Source organism: Lontra canadensis, unplaced genomic scaffold (assembly GCF_010015895.1).
Source record: "Lontra canadensis isolate GAN:19392208 unplaced genomic scaffold, GSC_riverotter_1.0 scaffold5, whole genome shotgun sequence".
Classification (NCBI taxonomy): Eukaryota; Metazoa; Chordata; class Mammalia; order Carnivora; family Mustelidae; genus Lontra; species Lontra canadensis.
In genome coordinates, this window is record NW_022630999.1 from 1,021,543 (window position 1) to 1,041,400 (window position 19,858).

The following is a 19,858-nucleotide window of genomic DNA, read 5'->3' on the forward strand; positions in this document are numbered from 1 at the left end:
CAGAGCCCCGGGTTTCTCTTCAGCTTAAACTGGCCTGTTTGGAAATGTTGATTCCCAGGGTTCAGCAGGTGACTAGCAAAGATTCACCTGTGAGAAGCTATAAATCTCTGGTTCGCTACCACTCAGCCAACATGGATGGCATGGAGAACTATGAAGAGGAGGAACCACTAGATGTCTTAAAACTAATGCAAGCATCTTCACTGAATAATTTTCTTGCACTTACTACTAATACAGGGTAGGCCCAGTTCTAAGTGCACAGGAGATATCCTTGAATTCAGTCATGGTAACAACCATGGAAAGTCAGATTTGTTTTCTGCTTCTGCTGATGTAGAAACAGGTCCTCCTCTCTCCTGACTTTCCTTTGTCTTGTAGCATTTAATGGGCATGGAGACCTATGTCTTCCAAATCTGAAAATCTTCTACTAATTCTTTGACCACCTCATTTCTATCTCATCTCCATTCTCCCTTTTTGGAATATTATTTCGATATTGTATCTCCTGGTCTGATCCTCTACTTTTCTTATCTTTCATCATATTTTCTTTCTGTCTTTGTTCTCCTTTTCTTGAGAGATTTCTCCACATTATTTTCCCAATCCTTCTATTTACTTTTTTACTTTTGCTATTCTAAAAAATTTTAAGTTTTTCTTATATTCTCTGAATACTCTTTTTATATAGCTGTACTAGGAAGCTAGGTCATGGATGTCATCTCTTGTTTCTCTGAAAAGATATAGTTTGTTGGGGGGAGAGAGGAGTTTGATGTTTCTTTCAAGGTCTCTGTTCCTTGGGGTTTCTTTTGTTCTGTTTGTTATTTTGTCCTTGGTGTGATAGATTTTTTTCAATGTCCAGTAATCCTAGGCTATTGACTTACGATGAGGTACCTGTGAGCTGACTGAAAGTTTCATGGGTGGCAGCACTTACTGAAAGGTAGCTTTATATAAGGTGATTGGGAAGAGATCTGTGTTGTGTGGGTTTTTTCTCTCTCGAGGCTAACTCTGTCCCCTGCCTTTGTGGAGCTCTATCGAGGAAAGGAGGACTATATTTTCACTTAATCAATGGTGAGAGAAGTTCTTTTGTCCTCACCAATCATGACTGATTCCAAGGTCTCTCTTGGTTTACTTCTCCAGCAAGAAGACTTCTATGCTGTGGTCAGGAAAGATCTTAAGAGCCAAATGTCTCTCTTTACAAACTTTCAACCAACTCTCATCCCCCAACCCCCAATCCCCTCCCATGTCCCCCCCAACAGCTGCCTCATAGAGAAAATCTCTGCTATGGACAGTTATTGGCTTTCTCTACCATGCTAAGTCAACTTTAAGCTTGGCTATCTGTTTCTAGCTTCCAAAATTTTATTGACTCCTGCGACATTGTGTCCTGTTCTCTTGTCTTTGTAGATTTGTGGCACTTTTAATTTTCACCTCTTCTATTTAATGCAGTTTGGGGAACAGAGGCAAATGTGTATGTTCAACTCATCTGTATGTGTTACTTGCACTCTAACAATCTGCCTTTTTCACTTAATTATAGGTGCTGGAGGTCAAGAGCAATCCCAAAGGCTGGCTTGGTAGGTGTTGGTCACCCTTCAAGTCCCCTCATCTTTGACATGCACAAGTGATGACTTTCTGACCCATGGCTCTTCCAGGGAAACTTTAACTCACGTCCACTTCCAGGAGGCAGTTACCTCTAACTCTCTCTAAAGAAATTTTCAACTTCTGTTGTTGGAAAGTTTTACAACTCAGAAATATGGGTCTACCTCATTCTTAAAAGGGCTGAACTATAACAAATTAATAGACTGACCAGTTCTATCAGAGGATATTACGTTATTTTTAGGAATTGCTATTACAAACACTATGGCAATGAACATCTTTATTGTCATCCAGGATTATGTTTGATGGTATATTTGTGGGAAAAATTGTCGCAGGTAGAACTGCTGGGTGAGTCTATGTATTTTAAGTTTTTCCACGATTTTAATGCTTTCTGCTCTAACTCCAGAAGATGATTATAATTGAAAAAATATGCTGGCAATTGAAGAATAACAACTATACAAAACCTCATTTTACAACCTGGATGCTACCTAAGTGCCAAAATGAGAAGCAGACTGCATTCTTATAGGCAAAGGGGGCTGTTTTTGACAATTTCATATTCTCAGTGAGTTCCCTAAGAGCAGGATATGCTTCACACATCATTACTGTAACATTTGCTGGGCTATCATTATCTTTCCTGCCAGAAGGAATATTGGTCAGCTTTCCTTTACAATGAACAATGAGGTACTAGAGCCTCAGGGAATTGACAGACTTACAAACGTCCATCTGTAGTTGTTAATCCTCTGTGGGATTTTGTGTTCCTGAAGGGGGCCCAAATTTTTAACATGTTCATGATAGTTCATGTTACATCAATTATCTTCTAAGGATCACATGTGATTTGGTTAGTGATCCTTATATTGTTATCCATGGTTCCAGGATATATATTTTTTTAATATTTTATTCATTTATTTGTGAGAGAAAGAGAGAGCACTACTCGGGGGATGGTCTGATGGAGAAGCAAACTTCCTGCTGAGGGGGGAGCCTGACGTAGGGCTCAATCCTGGGACTCTGGGATGATGACCTGAGCCAAAGGCAGAGGCTTAACCAACCGAGCCCTCCAGGCACTTCCCAGCGTATTTTTGAGGAGCCTAATCCTGCAACACGCATTTATTCATTAGGTATTATCTTCTCAGGTTCTGAAATCAATGACGGATGAAGAAATTTGGTTTTGGAGTAACTGAATTTCTAGTGAAAAGGGAAATGAAGTCATTTTCCGAGCGAGATACTGTGAGATGCCCAAATATAAAGTGATTAAATTACATTTACATGAAAAAAATTACAATTGCATATGACACCAGTGTCTCTTTCGGTCATTCATCAGGAATCAGCATTAGATGCCAGTAGAAATAGGGAATTCACAGAAAGTACTATGTGTGCTGGTTATCTAATGAAATGGCTGACATCATTCTTCTTTGCCTCCTGGGCATTTTTTCAAGCTATGAAAATAATAAACAGTGCATTTAAAAAATATTTCTGCAGGGTAAATGATTCATGTGCAATGTCCCTTTAGCAATAATGAATCATCTTGTTTTTCCTGGATTTGAGTGGGTGATATCCAGAGACCAGCACAACCTTGAGTTGGATGTACCAGCAGAAGCCTTTTCCAAGACCACATGCCAGCATGTGAACTGGTCATGGGTGTGCAGAAGCAACCACACCGTTGTGAACAATGCGGATCAATAAGGATATAGCAATGCAAAATATCCGAGGGCATTATGTGTGGAAAACACTATGCTGGCCTGTGTCAGAATAATCAAAATACATAAGAACAAGGCACTTTAAAAATATTAATGGTTGAGGGATTTGTATATCAGATCCTCATGGCTCCCCGTCTCCCAGCTGTTGGCCTTTGATCCGTCCCCACTGAGGTGGTAACCGGCTTCATGAAAGCACAGCCCAACCCATTGGCCTGCACCTCCCATGTCCATGTTGTGTGCTTCTCACCTCCCGACTCTGGGCTTTTCTTGTTGAGACATGAGACACGGTGGGGTCTTCCCATTGCCCACATGTGAATAACCCAGGACGACAGGGGATATTAGTCATCTGAGAGGACACTTTTTACCCACAATCCCGAGATATAGGAGCCAATAGGGTCATCTCCTCCCTTCCTGCCCCCAGACAAACTACCCTAAGAGGCAGTAGTTCACACAAGTTTTAGACGACCTTCTTTTAAGAGCAACCAGTTGTCCCTGACCCCAAACAGCAGTCACTTAGGACAAGAGGTCAGTCTGGTAACATATCACCTCATATTCAATTCCCCTCCTTTCCTGTCTCCTTCCCCTTTCCTATCACCTCCACTTCCTTGACATGGTATCAGATTTGGCCTTAAGACTCTATTTTCTAGAGAATCCAGGTTATGACCCATCAGATTGATGGCAGAAACTATGGTAGAATTTTCTTCATTTTCAGTGTCATGGATACAGTTATTTATGTAACAACTAAACTTTGTGACAACAATAAATCTTTTCCTTATTTGCAGTTTAATTTTTTGTTTGTCTCTCCATCCAACAGGCTGGCTATCTGGCAAGCTGATCTGTGGTTTGACAAGATCTGAAACTCACAAAATCAGGCTAAGCCTCAAGCTGCAGGGTATATCCACTCTTGATTGCTTCAGGACAAGCCCCAGGATCCAAGGTGCTGGGACCCAAAACCGTCTTTCCTTAGGCTTTGTGCCTCTGGGATAATATTGGTATTTGATCTGTTGTCTTCTGACGGTATTTGAACTTTTCTCTCCTGAGTTCACGACATAAACATCGGCCACACATCAGCTAAGGATGAACTTCTAGCAGATTTAGAGGTATTAATGGCAGAAGAGTACCAGAACTAAAATGTACAGAAACCCTCTATAAACCAGTGGAGATGCTGAACATTGACAATGAATATATCTTACCTTTGAAATCAAAACAAAACAATGTTATTTTTTTAAAAGACCAAAATAAATAGAAGGGAATATAATTGACTCTTACCAGGTCCCAGTTCCCAGCGACCCAGTGACAACAAGGGTGGCTATTGCAGGGGGCAGTGGGCGTGGGCCTTTTCTCCCAGTCACAGAGACCTCCCGGGCAAGTCACTGCTCTCTCCTGAACTCCGCCTCCACAGGACCTAGAACACTGATGTAGAACAGGGACAAGTATAGGTAAAAATCACAGAGTGACCTATTCAGTGATAAGGGAAGACTTTTTTATTATCATTTTTGTTGTCTACAGTGCTAATAAGAATATTAGTGTCTATATTGGAATCTGTGCAGGTTCCTTATAATGACTACATAACAGTGATGAATCAAAAATTAAAGAGAAAGAAGGAAATTAATAAAGGACATTCTGAGGCTCTGAAGAGGAGAAAAAATAATCAGAAGATGCCACATAGTTCAATGTAACACAGAACTGGAGATCACACAGAAGGAATTCTGGTTAAAAACCTAAATAAGTGGTCCTTCCAGAATGGACATTATGTTAGCACATTCTGCCTTCTGGAACAAGTATCTAGAAACCAAACTGTAAAATGTAGATGTCTTTATTATGATTAGCTCCAACAGTGCAAACAGGGAGCACACATTTGCAATACAGTTTTGTTCATCTCCTCTTGAAATGGAATTTTGTCCTCCTTTCCCACTACAAAATGCTTTAGAATTAAATTGGTCCATGGTTTTGAATAGGGGCTTGGATAGGTTTGTCCTGGGGTCTGATCCACCAACTGTCACACTTGCAAAAGTAAATTTGAGATGACAAGCTGGATTCCTAAAGGGAGACAACTCCAAAATGTGTCAGATTTTTGCCCACTAATATAATTACATAAGATTCACTGTCTCACTTTCCTAAGGCTTCTAGGAGGAAATTACATTATCCATCAAGAATCTTTGAAAAGTACTTTGAAAAATCTTAATTATGGTATGGTAACAACAACAGCAACCACAAAGCGATTTACGGCTGGCAACATCTTGCCCATTACGTTCAGGCATGACGTGAGCGGTGGTGTTCTAGAAAACGGGATCATCATATGCAATCAACGCTTCCTGCTCAATAAAAGAACTGATCTATTACTTTCACGATAGTCCAATTTCGAGGGTCAACTGGTTTTTTCCCATTTATTCTGTAGGAGGAGAGAAGAGAAGGGATCCCCCATTTCAGATGGGGTTGGTGGGGAGGGTTGGGGACCAAACCTTCCATGTGTTCTGGAAAGGAAGGTGATAAACCACAAGTGTAGGATGCAGAGTTAGCATCAAAGCTTACAGAAGAATGTCCCCCCTCCCCAAAGCCACTTCCCGTCTACATGCCAAGCAGCCATGTTGCCTCCTGAGGCTCTGGGTCAATACCTGTGATTTCTGGGGCAGCAGCCACCACTGTCCCTTCTTTCTCCTTACTGGCTCAGTTCTAGAATCTGTGCAGGTTCCTCACAACCTGCACATGTGCATATACCTACATATGTGCGTGCATATATTCAGAGCCATCTGGCCACGTCATGTCCCAAGAAAGGAGGTGAAGAAAGTATACACCGGCGCTTCTCCAAGTGTGGTCTCCGGACCAGCAACTGTAGCATCTTTCTGGGTACTTGCTAGAAATGCAAAATTGAGGCCCCACCCCAGACCACGAAATTGGACACTCTGGGGGTGGGGTCCAGCCATCTGTGTGTTGACAAATCCTCCAGGTGATTCTGAAGTGTACTAAAGTGTGAGAAGCTCTCCTACAGAGATATCCCCATAGCAGAAAGGCTTCTTCCGTGCTGGTCTTCTGGGCCGGCTGACATGTCCAAGGGGGCCCACAGTATTCTCAGGATGGCAGACTGTGAGTGTGTACAGACAAAGCAGCCTCAGGGGTAGTCAGGGTAAAGCACGAGGGTGCCCAGACCTTCAAAAGCTCCAGAGGAACACTCAAAATGATTTTTGCATTTTCTATCTCCCTCAGAGGGAAGTCTTTCAATTGTGTGGCTGGCTTGAATGAGAGTCCTAATTCAGAAAGGAGGGTGGCGGGAGCCCTTGAGGGAATAGCTCCTGACTGGGGCTCCCAGGATACATCTTCTTCATAACCAGAGGGCAGATCTGATTTCTCATCTTTAAAAACCTGCAGATGCACTTCTCTCACAAGGCCCCGCTGCAAATCCCTGGATTTTGAAAGCTGTCACCAGGCTCATCATATGTGGAGAGCTTGGAGGTCCAGAGCATGAGAGGAACAGGCATTTTATGTGCTCTAGAACTAAGCCAGTAAGGAGGAGAAAGAAGGGACAGTGGTGGCTGCTGCCCCGGAAATCACAGGTATTGGCCCAGAGCCTCAGGAATCAACATGGTTGCTTGACATGTAGACTGGAAGTGACTTTGGGGTGGGGGGACATTATTCTGTAAGTTTTGACACTAACTCTATGTCTCACACTTGTGGTTCACCACTTTCCTTTCCAGAACCCGTGGAAGGTTTGGTCTCCAACCCCCCCATCCCCCATCTCTGGCAAATTGTCACTGATTCACTCCTTCTCCTCAGTTCACTCTATATTCAATGCTTACTGGGCGGATTTCTGTGGTAGAAAGAACACAGGCACTGGAGTCTGCCTTGTGCAGAAACGAATAACCTACCATTTATTTTCTAGTTGTGTGAACTCATGTAAGTTTCTTAATCTCTGAGTTTCAATTTCTTCACCTGTACCATGGAAGTAATAAAGCCTACCATTCGGGTCGCTGTGAGTATTACACCACGTATCACAGGCAAAACGCCTAGCCCACAGACATACTCCATATATGCTGGGTTCCTTTTTTCTCTTCTTCTTACCGTGCACGGATAAGGCTGGGAGCTGTCTGGAGCTGTCGTGGTATTTGTCTACTAGCAAACGACATCATCACACTTCACGGAAGAGCAGTCACTTCACTTTCGTGTGCTGAAGTAGGACAAAGACCCAGAGGAACCTGGGCCCTCACAAAGCAGAGGGCACACACAGGCACAAACACACTTCCTTTTATTTGTGTGAACAGTGATCTGGGCATTGAACTGAGAGGTGGAACCCTAAAATACACTGTGTGTGGGAAGGAGCTGGCCATGACCCCCAGCTCAACTGCAGAGGCCTAGCAGAGGCATGGGAGGCTCTGCCCTCAGGGGCTCTCATCAGAGTGGTCTGTGAGCATCTCCCTGACATGGACCCCAGTTCTGCCCAGTATATCCACTGTGAGACTGGGTTGTGCTAAAACGCTGAATTGTCACAGCTGAAACCACACAATGTAGTCTTCAAGTTGACCTGTTCGGCCTCCTATGTGGACAGTGTGGGGCCACTGACTGGAGGCTGGTCATTGTCACAAGGCACATGCGGCCTCCCCTGACTTCTAGACTCGCAAGGTAACGCAGAGACTGACGCTGGCCGGGGTTGGGAATGACGTATGTGGAGGCTGTACCTGGTTCCAGGGCTCTACCTGCCACTCTTCGCAGGGCTCCACGTTGCAGCTCATGCTCAGTGGGGGATGAATGCCGGCCAGGAACTGGCAGTGAAACGGCCTCAGGCTGCGGCGGTCCAGGCTGTCCACACACTGAATCTCCCGGATCTGGAAGCCCCCGCTGCAGTTTCTGGAGCACTGCATGGAGGAGACAAGGGGGTCAGGCTTCCATTCCCCTGAATTCCAGGGGGCTTCTGCAGAGATCCAGGCTTCTAGGCATGAAGAAGGGGCAAGTCTAGCTTAAGTGACCTGCTTCCCTCACAGGCCCTGGAGAGGAAGTCACCCAAGCAGCTCCCAAACATGGGGCCACCCGTCTCAGAAAACACAGGCAGGGACTTATAGGAACTGAGTGGCAAGTCCTGTTCTGTCACTCGCTTGTCATGAGCTATTGGGCAAGTCTCAGAAACATTCTGAGCCTCAGGTGCCATATTTGGAAACTGGGATATAACTGTGTCTCCCAGGGCTGTGGTGAAGATCACGGACCCTGGGGTTGGGTGTCTGCTGGCGCAGCGTCAGCCTCAGTGGGTGGTCCATCCCTCTGGTGTGGAGTCATCCTGGGTGAATGAGGCTGCCCACGAGGGGACGACTCTGCCAAGCCACGCCCACCTCTGCCTCAGAAACCTGCCAAAAACCTGTTTGCTCCATGACTCTGAAGGCAGGATGGGTCACCCTTGGTCATGTGAAGGGTCTGAATGAGGGAAATGACTGGAGTAACTGCCCAGTGGTTTGGCTCACAGGAGTGAGCTTGTCTCTACTGCCATCCTTCCTCCCACAGCCAACACCCCCTGCCTTCTTCACTGAGCATTTGTTCGGCACAGGTTCACGGAAAGCCATCACAAGGCCCTCCTCACTGCCCTCTCCACAGGCCCACACCTTGTGTGGCAGCCCCTGTGGCCTGCTCTGTCTCAAAAAAGAGCACGGTTCACCGGCACGCTGCTGACTCCTTAACGTCATGGTAACACTGGCGCACTAGGGTCCCATCCCCTAAACCACAGCTGACATGGCCTCTTCAGAAGCAGACCTACTCCCTGACCTCTTGGATTCTGGAAGCTGCGTTATACTTGATCAGAACTCAAGCTTCCAAGACATGGTCTCGGGTGTCTTCAGAATATTAGTGTCTACTGATCCCTTCCATTCATCTTGCCCCCGTCTTCTGGTCTCTCCTAGTCCTTGCCTGGCCTGTCTTGTCACCCCCCACACTCAGTTGGGGACATGAGGTAGGAGGGATGGAAACAGACCCCTGTGCTCCTCAGTGCTTTCCCCCCACACTCTCTGTGGGTGAAGAGTACCTCCCTGTGGTCCTTATGTCCCGAATGTTCCTCCCTCTACCCTTCATATTATCTGCTACCGCTCTTCCTTTTAGGCCTCAGTTGAAATGTCCTCTCCTCAGAAAGGCCTTCCTGGAAAGCCTTTATCCAAAGGACACTCTCCCTCTTCTTATGTCTCTCAGCTCCTAATCTGTTTCTATCACAAGAACTTGAAATGTGGAACAATTTTTACTCACTCTGTGTGTCCTTTTTCTTACACTCTCACTGCCATGAAATTGGAACCCTATCTGCTCTGGTTACCACTGCGTCCCGAGCACCTGGTATGGGGCCAGGCATCGCACGGTTGGTCCACACAGGCTTGCTGAACGCATGCACGGATTTGGAGAAATGGGTAACCCGGGAGTTTCCGGGAGGCTAAAGAGACATGTGGTTGCTGTGGGGATGAAAAGTGTCTTTACCCTTCCCATCCTCCCAGCTATGATCTCATTAGCAGTCTTGGCTGAGAGATTGTACCAGCAAGAAAGTGTGTCCGTTGCTCTAGGTATGTTTGGCCCCCCTCTGCATAGTGAATAATTATGCTCTTTCTGGCTATGGTGGAATAACCCTAATTGTAGGGTTTGGGATGGTGAAAGAAAATTCCTCAAAACTTTCAGTACGGTTTTCCCTTCTGCCACCTGCACATTGTATCAAGTCACCTGACTTCAACCTTGGGCTGTCACATAGAAAGATGCTGGCCCATGTGACAAGGGACAGACTGATGCTCTAATGCTTCCATAAATCGAATGTTTACCTTCTTAGAAATAATCAACACTTGCCAAATAATAACCTCCCCCCCCACACAAATAAAATAAAATAAAAACCATATTTTCTTGGTGCCTGGGTGGCTCAGACAGTTAAACATCTGCCTTCAGCTCAGGTCATGATCCCGGGGTTCTGGGATCGAGTCTCCTGGGATCGAGTCTCCTACTGAGCAGGGAAAGACGCTTCTCCCTCTTCCTCTGCCCCTCCCCATCACTCATGAGCTTTCTCTCTCTCTGTCTCTTAAACAAATTAATATATTTTTTTAAAAAACCCTCACTTTCCTGCCATGTAATAAGTACACAAAGGAAAAAGTAACTGCCAGTTTGAAATCAGCCACAGAACAAATGAGGAAACATGCTAATAATTTCCACACAAAGCAGCCCTTTGTTTGACAAAACAGATTTCTGGGAAATAACACATAGTAAAGCAACAGGGATCTTTATTAGGACAAGGGAATTTTATAAGAGTTAAGTATGAAATGGGATTTTATTTTCCTTTTTTTTCATTTGCTGTTGCGATCTGTTATTCCAAAATTTAATTTTCAAATTAGCATTTCCCTTTTGTTATTCACAGTCAATGGGAAATGAACTTTATTAATATGCTGAAGTAAATAACAAGGGAAGACCCTCACTAAATCTATGACTTTCATTTCATTTTCAAAACGGCTTCTTGTTCAGTTAGCAAGAGAGAAGGGGCAGGATATTAAATCACTCCATTCCTAATGCTGTTTTGCCTTGTATGCTGAATGCCAATTATTATGTTCATTTTCTTCTTGCCCTAGAGGAGGGTCATTTGGATTCATGGTTTCCTAACCTGGAGCCTGTGGACCAGACTGAGCCCAAGGGTCAGACTAATGAAAACAAAACCTGGCCAGTGCCCTCCTGGGATCAAATGGTCCCATTTTCCGGTTAGCACTTCAGCTCAACAGTGCAATCTGCAGACTAGATCAAGTTAGCATGAAAAATACCCTTAGCTTATAGGGGCCACTGGCAGAGACAGAATGAAATCTCGATTCTCCCTTGTGTTGTTTTTGATGTGTGAAGTCATCACGATACTTGTTCCATGCTGAACTCACACAAAGTGCTCAGTCAGGAACAGTGAGATGCTCGAGCACAGGGCTGGGAGGTCAGAAGACTCAGGTGTGCACCCAGGTGTGACCCTGACAGCAAGGAGCTACCTTAGTGTGGGTTAACCACTTCTCGTCTCTCAGCCTCTGTTTCTCCACTGGTGTGGAAAGGAGGATAGACGAGATGATTAGACTATCCCAACATTCTGGAGTGGTGTGAAGTATGGGGTCACTGCATTTGTATTCTGTTCTGATTTCAGAATAGTTATTTGTTTTCCAAGTTGAACTAAATACTAAATTGGGATACAAAAAAAAATTCATTCCTGTTCCTTTCCTTATGCTGAACAGTTTCCTAAGACCCTTAAGATTAAATAGTTCATTCCAAAACTTCTAAGTGGAACAGCACCAAAATTCATCCTTCCTTCCATCTCTTCTCCTGTGCCACCCCCACGTCCCTTCCAGTTATTGGGCATTTCTATGTTCCAGGCTCTATATTCCAATCCAACAGGAGGGGAGAGTTATATAAACTAGATGGAGGAATAAAGGCTCTATTTAATATAAATATCACATCATGAGTTGCTCATGATCTAGTGAGGGCACAATGGAGGAGGTGGGCAATTTCACCTGAAGAGGTCAGGAAAGGTCTAAATAAAGGAGCTGAAGTTTGAGCTGAAGCATATAGGATAAGTCGGCACTCACTCAGCTGGCAAAAGAGGGTGGGGGATATCAAGATGGAGAGAATGGCATGTAAGGAGGCAGTGTGCTATGAAACAAGGCTCACTGGGGATCGGCAAGCTGATCAGAATGCTAGGGCAAAGAGTCGGGGTGGACAGAGATGGGCAGGGCCATCATGGAGAGCCCCAGAGGGGTCTTGGGTGGTCTTAGGCTCATGCTTCCTGTGCTCCTAAATGTTTCTAACTCATTCTCATTCCTCTATTTTTTAGGGATCCCTTAATCTAAAACCTTTGGCGGGGCTAAGAGAAGGGAACGGCTCAGACATATAACAAATTATATCAAGACTAAAATAAAGGCAGCAATTCTTAGTATATAATGATCTTCCTGCTACTCAATTTTTGCTTTCTGAGGACAGAGAATCCCTTATAACATGCAAGTCTAAGTTTTGACTTTTGCACATTGGACTGTAATATACATTCCTGCAAACATGATATATATCAAAGTTGGGGGTGATCTGTATTTAGCAAGAAAGGGGCTCTTTCCCTACTAAATTTATTTCTAAAAATTCAGATCTAAAAAAATGTAGCAACACCATTGACCATCTGTAAACTCTAATAAACACAAAGGCAAGAAGAAGAATGAGACAGGAATACTAGCGATATATACAAATACATTAGCAAATATTTGAAACCCATGGCCACGGGGCGCCTGGGTGGCTCAGTGGGTTAAGCCTCTGCCTTCGGCTCAGGTCATGATCTCAGGGTCCTGGGATTGAGCCCCTCATCGGGCTCTCTGCTCAGCAGGGAGCCTGCTTCCTCTCTCTCTCTCTGCCTGCTTCTCTGCTTACTTGTGATCTCTGTCTGTCAAATAAATAAACAAAATCTTTAAAAAAAAAATGAAACCCACGGCCATAACGAAAGGCTTCCACTTTCTCTCATTTTCCAGCAAAAGTCAAAGGCTGCAAAAATAAAATGGCAACACTGCTGAGGAGGGAAAACAGAACATTCCAAGAAAAAATGTAAAAACGTTTCTGATTCATTTCAGAAATAATCAAGATCTGTTACAACTTAACTATGAAAAGGGAAGTGCTTGTTCTCAGAAAGCGAAGAAAGGGCCTGTCAAACCACAAGTTTACAAAACTTGAGAAGGGGCAGGCATCAAGATGTTCCACCAGGCGGTGAGTGGGGCAGTGGGTGATGCATCGCTTTGGGGTCAAACCCAGTGGAAGCTTTTCAAACCCATTTTGTCACTTCCTAAATTTCCTGCATGACTACACTCTTTCTTGTTTCCTCCTACAAATTTTAATGCCCTGAAATTGGCATGCGTCTTACAACTGATGTACATATTTATCGTGTAGTGTTCCCCTTCTTCCTGAAAAGCTGTCATTAAATAGATGACGTGTCCCCCTGTTGATGGTTTCTTAAAACTGGGAGTGTTTGGTAACAGCTGTGTGATCAAGCGTTAGTGATTTAAACACCCCGAGTTTTCAGTTTCCTCGGTGGGAATTAAAAAGAAAGTCCTGTGCTGGATGAAAGTGGACTTGATTATCTAAAGCAGCTCTTGTGTAATGCTGGGCACATGATAGTATCGGGAGAGTGCTGGGGCCCAGGCTGGGTCAAGTTCTCCAAAGTTCACACACACTTTTAGCACCTTGTCTGCTTTGTCCAGGGGAGTGGACACCTGCTCCAGCGAGTCCTTCTGTTGACAGAACTTTCTCTGCTGTCACCTGTCTACAAGCTTTCTGGCCCAAGTCCAGGAAGCCAGAGGTTAGGAAGCACCTAAGGGCCAGTCCTAACTTTCATCTGGAGCTCAAAGTTGGCCCAGAATTTCCCCTGAATAGTCTTCCACCATTTACAAAGTTGTTTCACGAACACGCTCTTTTCTGACCCTTTTAACAACTCTATGAGGTAAGTGGAGGCAATAGCATCCACTTTATTTCTCAGAGGTGAGAGAAGCACAGTTTCTAAGGTGAATGCACCAGTGTCATATGCTGGTCTTGACAGAGCGGGGCTGCCAACCCACACGGGTCTCATCCACTGCCCAGCACCGCTTTCAGGATTCAATTCTGCAGAACAGTCTTTCCAAGCATGCCTCTGGGAGAAACCCGAGAACTACGACTTGAACTTTGCTTCAGACAGACTGATGCATGAAGGGGAAGCAAGCCATGCTGAAAGACTGCTTCTAGACACGTAAAGGCAGAGGGCTGAACATAGACTCCTACTCTACTCTCATACCCGGTGGGAGCCCGTCCCCAGCAGCTGTACCGGGCTTCATCAGGGAGCCGCACGGTGCTGGAGACAGAAGTCCGTAAAACCACCACAACTCACACAGCCATCACAAAGCAAGGGGGGACTGCTGGTTGAGTGACCCTGAGGCATCAGGGGCACAGTTCTATGAGAATTCAGTGTCTGTGGATGGGGGGTGGTGGAGACTTGGGGGATAATGCCAAAGATTCAAGGTAAAATTGGAATTCTTCCCTCTGAGAAAGCATCTGTGAAAAGGCAAACCATCAACAGGGGAGAATCTAAACCATCTGGACATTTAAAGGCAAAAACAGGACCTACGCTCCTACTCTGGGTTTTGGAGGTTTGCCTCCGAAAGAGTTTCAAAGTCCTAATAGAACAGTGAAATGAAGAAGCCCTCAAGTCTTTCCTGGTACATGATTTGGAATTCAGACCTACATATGAACTGGTTAATAATGTGGTAGTTAAGAAGGAATTACACTTACTCCTCAAAATGTAAGATAAAATCTAAATCAGCATGCCTGGGGAAAATGGAAGTCAAGTGTATAAGACCCATAATAACAGAAACAAAGAAGTCAGGGCAATAGGCTGTTAGTGGCTAAGCCACGTCTTTGACAAGGTTTATCTAGTATCCTGAGATATCTCTCTCGAGTATCTCGAGTGGGAGGAATGGGGTAACTTGGAGGACCAATCCCGCATGTGGTAGCTATCACATTCTGGCAGGCTTGGTGATAAGGAGAGAGCTCCCAGGAAAACACCAGAACCAACCGCACTGCAGGGGGTATACATAGCCCCGCAGCGCTCCCAGACATGACAGGGCACATCCAGGGACAGATGAGGGAGGTATGTGCTGGCAGAGCAGAGCTTTCCTCGGGAGGTCTGAGCCCAGAGAAGGGCTTCTGGATCTCTCATTCAGGGTTTTTCACAAGCTAGAATTCCTGGTACTTTTCACTGGAGTGCCTTTTTGAAAGTGTGAGCAATTTCGCACATCTGTCCTTTCTTCAAGCCATGCAATTTCCGAGGGAAGGACTGTTCCCAGTAATAGCAAAGTGGGGCGTTAGGACTGCTCAACATTTGGCCAGGTCAGGGATACAAAATGTCTCTTGGGATTTTGCTGGATGTGGAAGAGAAACTTTAGCAAAGCATTTGGTCTTCGTTGGATCTTGAGTTTGTTATGAGTTGGAAGATAAAGAAGAAAGAACCAGCACGCCTTCTTGAAAGGAAAAATGACATGAAAGCAGAAGGGAGGGTAGCAGGTATCAAAGGGATGTGTGGTCATCTTTGAAGGAGTAACCCTACTCTCCCTTTCTTCTCCAGAATCGGAGCCTCACTTTGCAAGAAGGGGCCTAAAGGAGATAAATGATGCTGCACACTCCAGTCTTCCAGATAAGTCCTCCAGAGCCAGAGATGTCCTGTGAGACACCTGGTGGTCCTGCTTGTCTGGGAACAGGAGCTCAATACTGGATGATGGTGCTAACATTTACAAGGCTCACCAGCCTCTCCACACTTCTGGGTAGCTCTTTCTTTCCCCTTCTGTGTCTCAGCTGTGTGGAGAAACTGGCTCCCCAGAGAGAAGATGGGGCCCATAGGACATGCTAGCGTGGGGCGTGCTTGGCAAACAGAAGGTACGCGCCCAGCTCACACCTCTTTCCCTCCTCCTGCCGATCAGCTGTCAGCCCCACCACTGACACGTGTCTCAGAGCCCAGGCATATCCTCCTGTGCCTGGCTCAGCCCCAGCCCAGGCTGGGCCTGGTTAGTGCCCCAAAGCACCAAGGCCGAATCCCAAAGCCTGATGGTCTTTCACAAGGGACCATACAGACAGCACAGCAAAATTAGTAACCATAGCCAGATCAGCAGAGACAGTAAAACCACTCTTCAAAAAGATCTGTATGGGAAATACACTTTGAAAGACCGATTTCTTTCTTTATGTCTCAGCTTTCTTCTCCTTTGGGGTATGGCAATGAAAGAGCGCACTTGATTTGTGAGCAGCTGCTGAGTCATGATGTCATGATACGTGGGATGCTGTCTAATTCTCATTAGAAGGCTACATGTGAGTCCTTGAGAAACAATGTGGCATACTGGACAAGCAATCTATGACACTAATTTAAGGTTTTATTCCAGTTTATCTGGGAAGGCAAAAGATAGGCAGGTGAAAACATGTGGGTTACTCAGAACTCTGTGTGTGTTCAAAGACTGTTGTTCAACTTCAAGGGGGCCTGTGGGGATTCCCAGGATTTACTCCTCCAAGTCCTATCAGAGAAAAGGGCAGAAGGGAGGATACACGCACCTAGGCTGTCCCTTCCAGAACACCGCAGGGCCGGTCACTCACCTTGCTCCAGTTCCCCACTCTCCAGCTGGCACAGGGACGGAGGTGGCACCTCTTAGCAGGGTCGGGCTTCTGGACAGCGGCACAGTCAGAGTCCCTCCCGGTGCTGCATTCCACACTTCGCCAGTAGGCCCCCAGCCCACAGCTGGTGGAACACTGTGGCGGGGAGGGGGACAGAGAGGACAGAGGCTGAGGGTATCTTTCTCAGACATGCCCCACCACACCCTGCAGTCAAGAGTTCTGTCTTGGAGGCTCACCTAGGTGTAGAACTTTTTACAAAAACACTGGTGCTGGGGGCCCGCCCTAGACAAATTAATGTGAATCACCCTGGGTAGGGTCTAGGCATCAGTGCAAAAAGAAATGCCCCGGCGTGGGGGTGCTGGGTGGCCTAGTCCGTTAAATGTCTTCCTTCCACTCAGGTCATGATCCCAGGACCCTGGGATCGAGTCCCACATTGGGCTCCCTGCTTGTTGGGGAGCTTGCTTCTCCCTCAGCCCGCCACTCCCCCTGCTTGTGCTCGCTCTCTTTCTCTATCAAATAAATAAATAAAATCCTAAAAAAGAAAAAAAAAAAAGAAAAAAAATGCCCCAGGTGATTCTAATAAAACAGGCTGGATGAGAATCCCTGATCAGCACAGGAGAAGAAAAGCTGATTGGAGGGGGAATTTGCTTCTCTTTAAAAATCATCCCGGTGGGACTGTCTAGGGGCTGCGGGTGGACTGCCCCCCACATATCACCCCGAGGATGTCCGTTCACAGAGGGTGTCCGATCCACCCAGCAGCCTGGTCGAACACCTCAGTGACCTTATGGCACTTCCTCCTCTCCACGACAAATCCGTGGGTGGACGGGTATTGTCATGGTGCCCAAAAAGCCCCATGAAGCTCGAAGAGCTGGCTTGACCCAGGAGTGAGCCTAGGGCTCCCCGCCTCCAAACTGCCGTACAAGGTCTGTGAGAGCAGTTCCTCTCGGATGTCAGCGTCCACGTGCAACACCTGGGCTCCTTGCTGAAGGGAGGCACTGAGTCCGCAGGGCTGGGTGGAGCTGGAGATTCTGCGTCTCCAACCAGCTCCCAGGTGCTGCTGACGCCGTGCATCCTCAGATCGGGCTTGGGGGTCACAAAGATGTTACAGCCCGGTGCTTTTCACCACTTGCCCTCTGGTAATGTATGTACAGCCTTTTCCTCAAATGATGTTATTTATTCATAATTCTTGAATACCTTAAGTTTAGCTTGGGGTCACCTTGAAAGCTATACCCCCCATTTCCTTTATTCTGTGTGCTTATTCTTTCGTATACCTGATTTTTCTTGCATCCCTTCTCCCCTGTCCACTCTCAGAATGGGGGTGGGGCTCTCTGTACACGTGTAAAACACAGCTCTGGGCTTACTTAAAAAAAAAAAAGTGTAGAAGTTCCATTTAGGACATCTTTGAAAGCTCCTTTTGATGAGCTGTAAATAAAAACCAGCCTTACTTTTCTCTTGCTGCTATTTCATCCTCCATATAATCTCATGTGTCGCATTGGGCAGACTCTCTTGTTGGGACGTATGTGTGACACAACACAGGCTCTGGGTAGACGACTCTACCACAGAATCACAGAGAGGGAAGAGGAGAACACAGCCTAGGGCATCATTTTTCCAACTGGCTCATTTATGGATGTAAGGTCTCCTCCAGCTTTAAGTTCTTTAGGATTTGGTACACACCTAAGTCCCTAACATCTTTGTTGTGCTGCATCACGCAGGTGTGTGATAGAGCCTGGACCACTGTCATGGGATGATGGCCCTGGTGGCCCACATGGGACATGCCATGCTCTCTCTCTGCAACGGGACTTGGCAGCTCTTCTCATCAAGCAGTGGGATATAACCCCCCAGCTCTTGAATCGAGGAAGCTCTTGTGACCTTTTTTGGCCAATAAAACCCACCATATGATGTACCAGTTCTCAAGAGGACATGCTAATTTCAGTTCTCTGTCTTGGACCTGTCTCTGCCATGAGAATGAAACAAGGCTCGCCTCCTGGAGGATGACAGCTCATGTGAAACAGAACTGGGTGACCCCACTGAGGCCACCTGAGACCAGCCCTCCTACAGCCCACCCTCAAGTGAAGCTGAGATCCCTGAGCTCAGGCCCGATCATCAGAACCTCCCAGCTGACCCACAGACTCATGAACACAACTCTGGGGTTTTGTGGTGGTTTGTCACCTGGCATTATTGTAGTAATAGACACTGATACAACTACATAACAGGTACCTTTCCTATAACTTCTCTCGCCTTCTGAGACTCGGGGTACAATGAGAGCTCTTCAGTTAGCCAGTCGTGTGATCTGCTGCAGTTTCTTAACCCCCTAGCCTGTAAAACTGGTGATAACATTAGGACCACAGACATTCATGCCCATGGTCAGGACCCTACAAATGTTACCTATTAAACATAACACAGCTGCGAGGTCAAAATTTTAAGTCCACTTTCTGGATATCTGGGGCCCAGAGATAGAAGCCACATTCAAGGCCATGTCACTGTTGTTAATTTCATATATGACAGAGAGAAAAATACATTTGCCCAAACCCAGGAAAGGGCCTAGTGAGATGGAATTCCCAGGGTAGTGAAAACGTGGTAAATCTCATGTGATGTCTAGGATTCTTTGAACCATAATAATGTGGCAAATAAATGCGTGTTGTCTCTGGGGCTCTGACATTAGTCCTGCTCGTTTCTGATCCCAGGAGCAGACACTGAATTCCTTTTTGACAGTTTCTATGGAGGCAGCCAACAATAGTGCAAAGCGAAAGCTGACGTGGGGAAAATCATGGAGCACAGTAAAAGGGGGATGGGACTCCATCAACGGTCACTTGTATTAGTTTCAAACTGGGAGTGGGGGAGTAGACAAGAAAGGAGGACTGTGAGGAGGCAAGGAACTTCACTTTGTCCTGGAAGCTTCCATCCTTTTTACAGCTAGTGGCCATGTGGCCACCGATGTCCTAGGTCAAGGAGCAGGTTTCAGGATGTTCAGAGCTGGAACTAACAAGGAGGGCTGCATTAGAATCACGTGAAAACTGTCATGAATGGTTCTGGAAAATCGTTGTGTTGCATCGGTTTACACAACTGCACCGCTGACAAGTAACTGCCTGGCCCAGGGGATCTGACCGGACGACGGGGTGATTCAGTGGGACGTGATTTTCTGACCACGGAAGTGCCACACCATGCACACTGCAGAGTGGCTAGGTTTTCTGCTCTGTGAACAGATTCCAGAGCAAACACTGGCTGGGGGCTCCCTACGGGCCCCATACGCTCCCGAGTACTTTATACATAGTCCTCTTCCCTGCTAACAGTCTTTGAGTTGGGCATTGTCACTATCCTCGTTACACAGATGGGGAACCTGAGCATGTGAGGACATGGATAGTGAGTGGCCACGCCCGGATTCCAGCCTAGAAAGTCTGGTTTCAAGCTATATGCCTGTTGACAGTGTTAACTGGGTTTTTATAACCATTCTTTAATTTTTAATGTCACCATCTGAGGAA

General features: G+C 46.0%; 1 protein-coding gene across 1 annotated transcript in view; it reads right to left on the reverse strand.

The window, feature by feature from the left end:
• Positions 1 to 19,858, reverse strand: part of ADAMTS12 (ADAM metallopeptidase with thrombospondin type 1 motif 12) — a 289,509-nt gene that overhangs the window by 11,001 nt on the left and 258,650 nt on the right. Inside the window, exons 20-22 of the mRNA XM_032851284.1 lie at positions 16,362 to 16,514; positions 7,940 to 8,116; positions 4,539 to 4,682 (exon numbers count right to left, since the gene is read on the reverse strand). Coding sequence (XP_032707175.1) covers positions 4,539 to 4,682; positions 7,940 to 8,116; positions 16,362 to 16,514 — 474 coding nt within the window. The remainder of the gene's footprint in view (positions 1 to 4,538; positions 4,683 to 7,939; positions 8,117 to 16,361; positions 16,515 to 19,858) is intronic.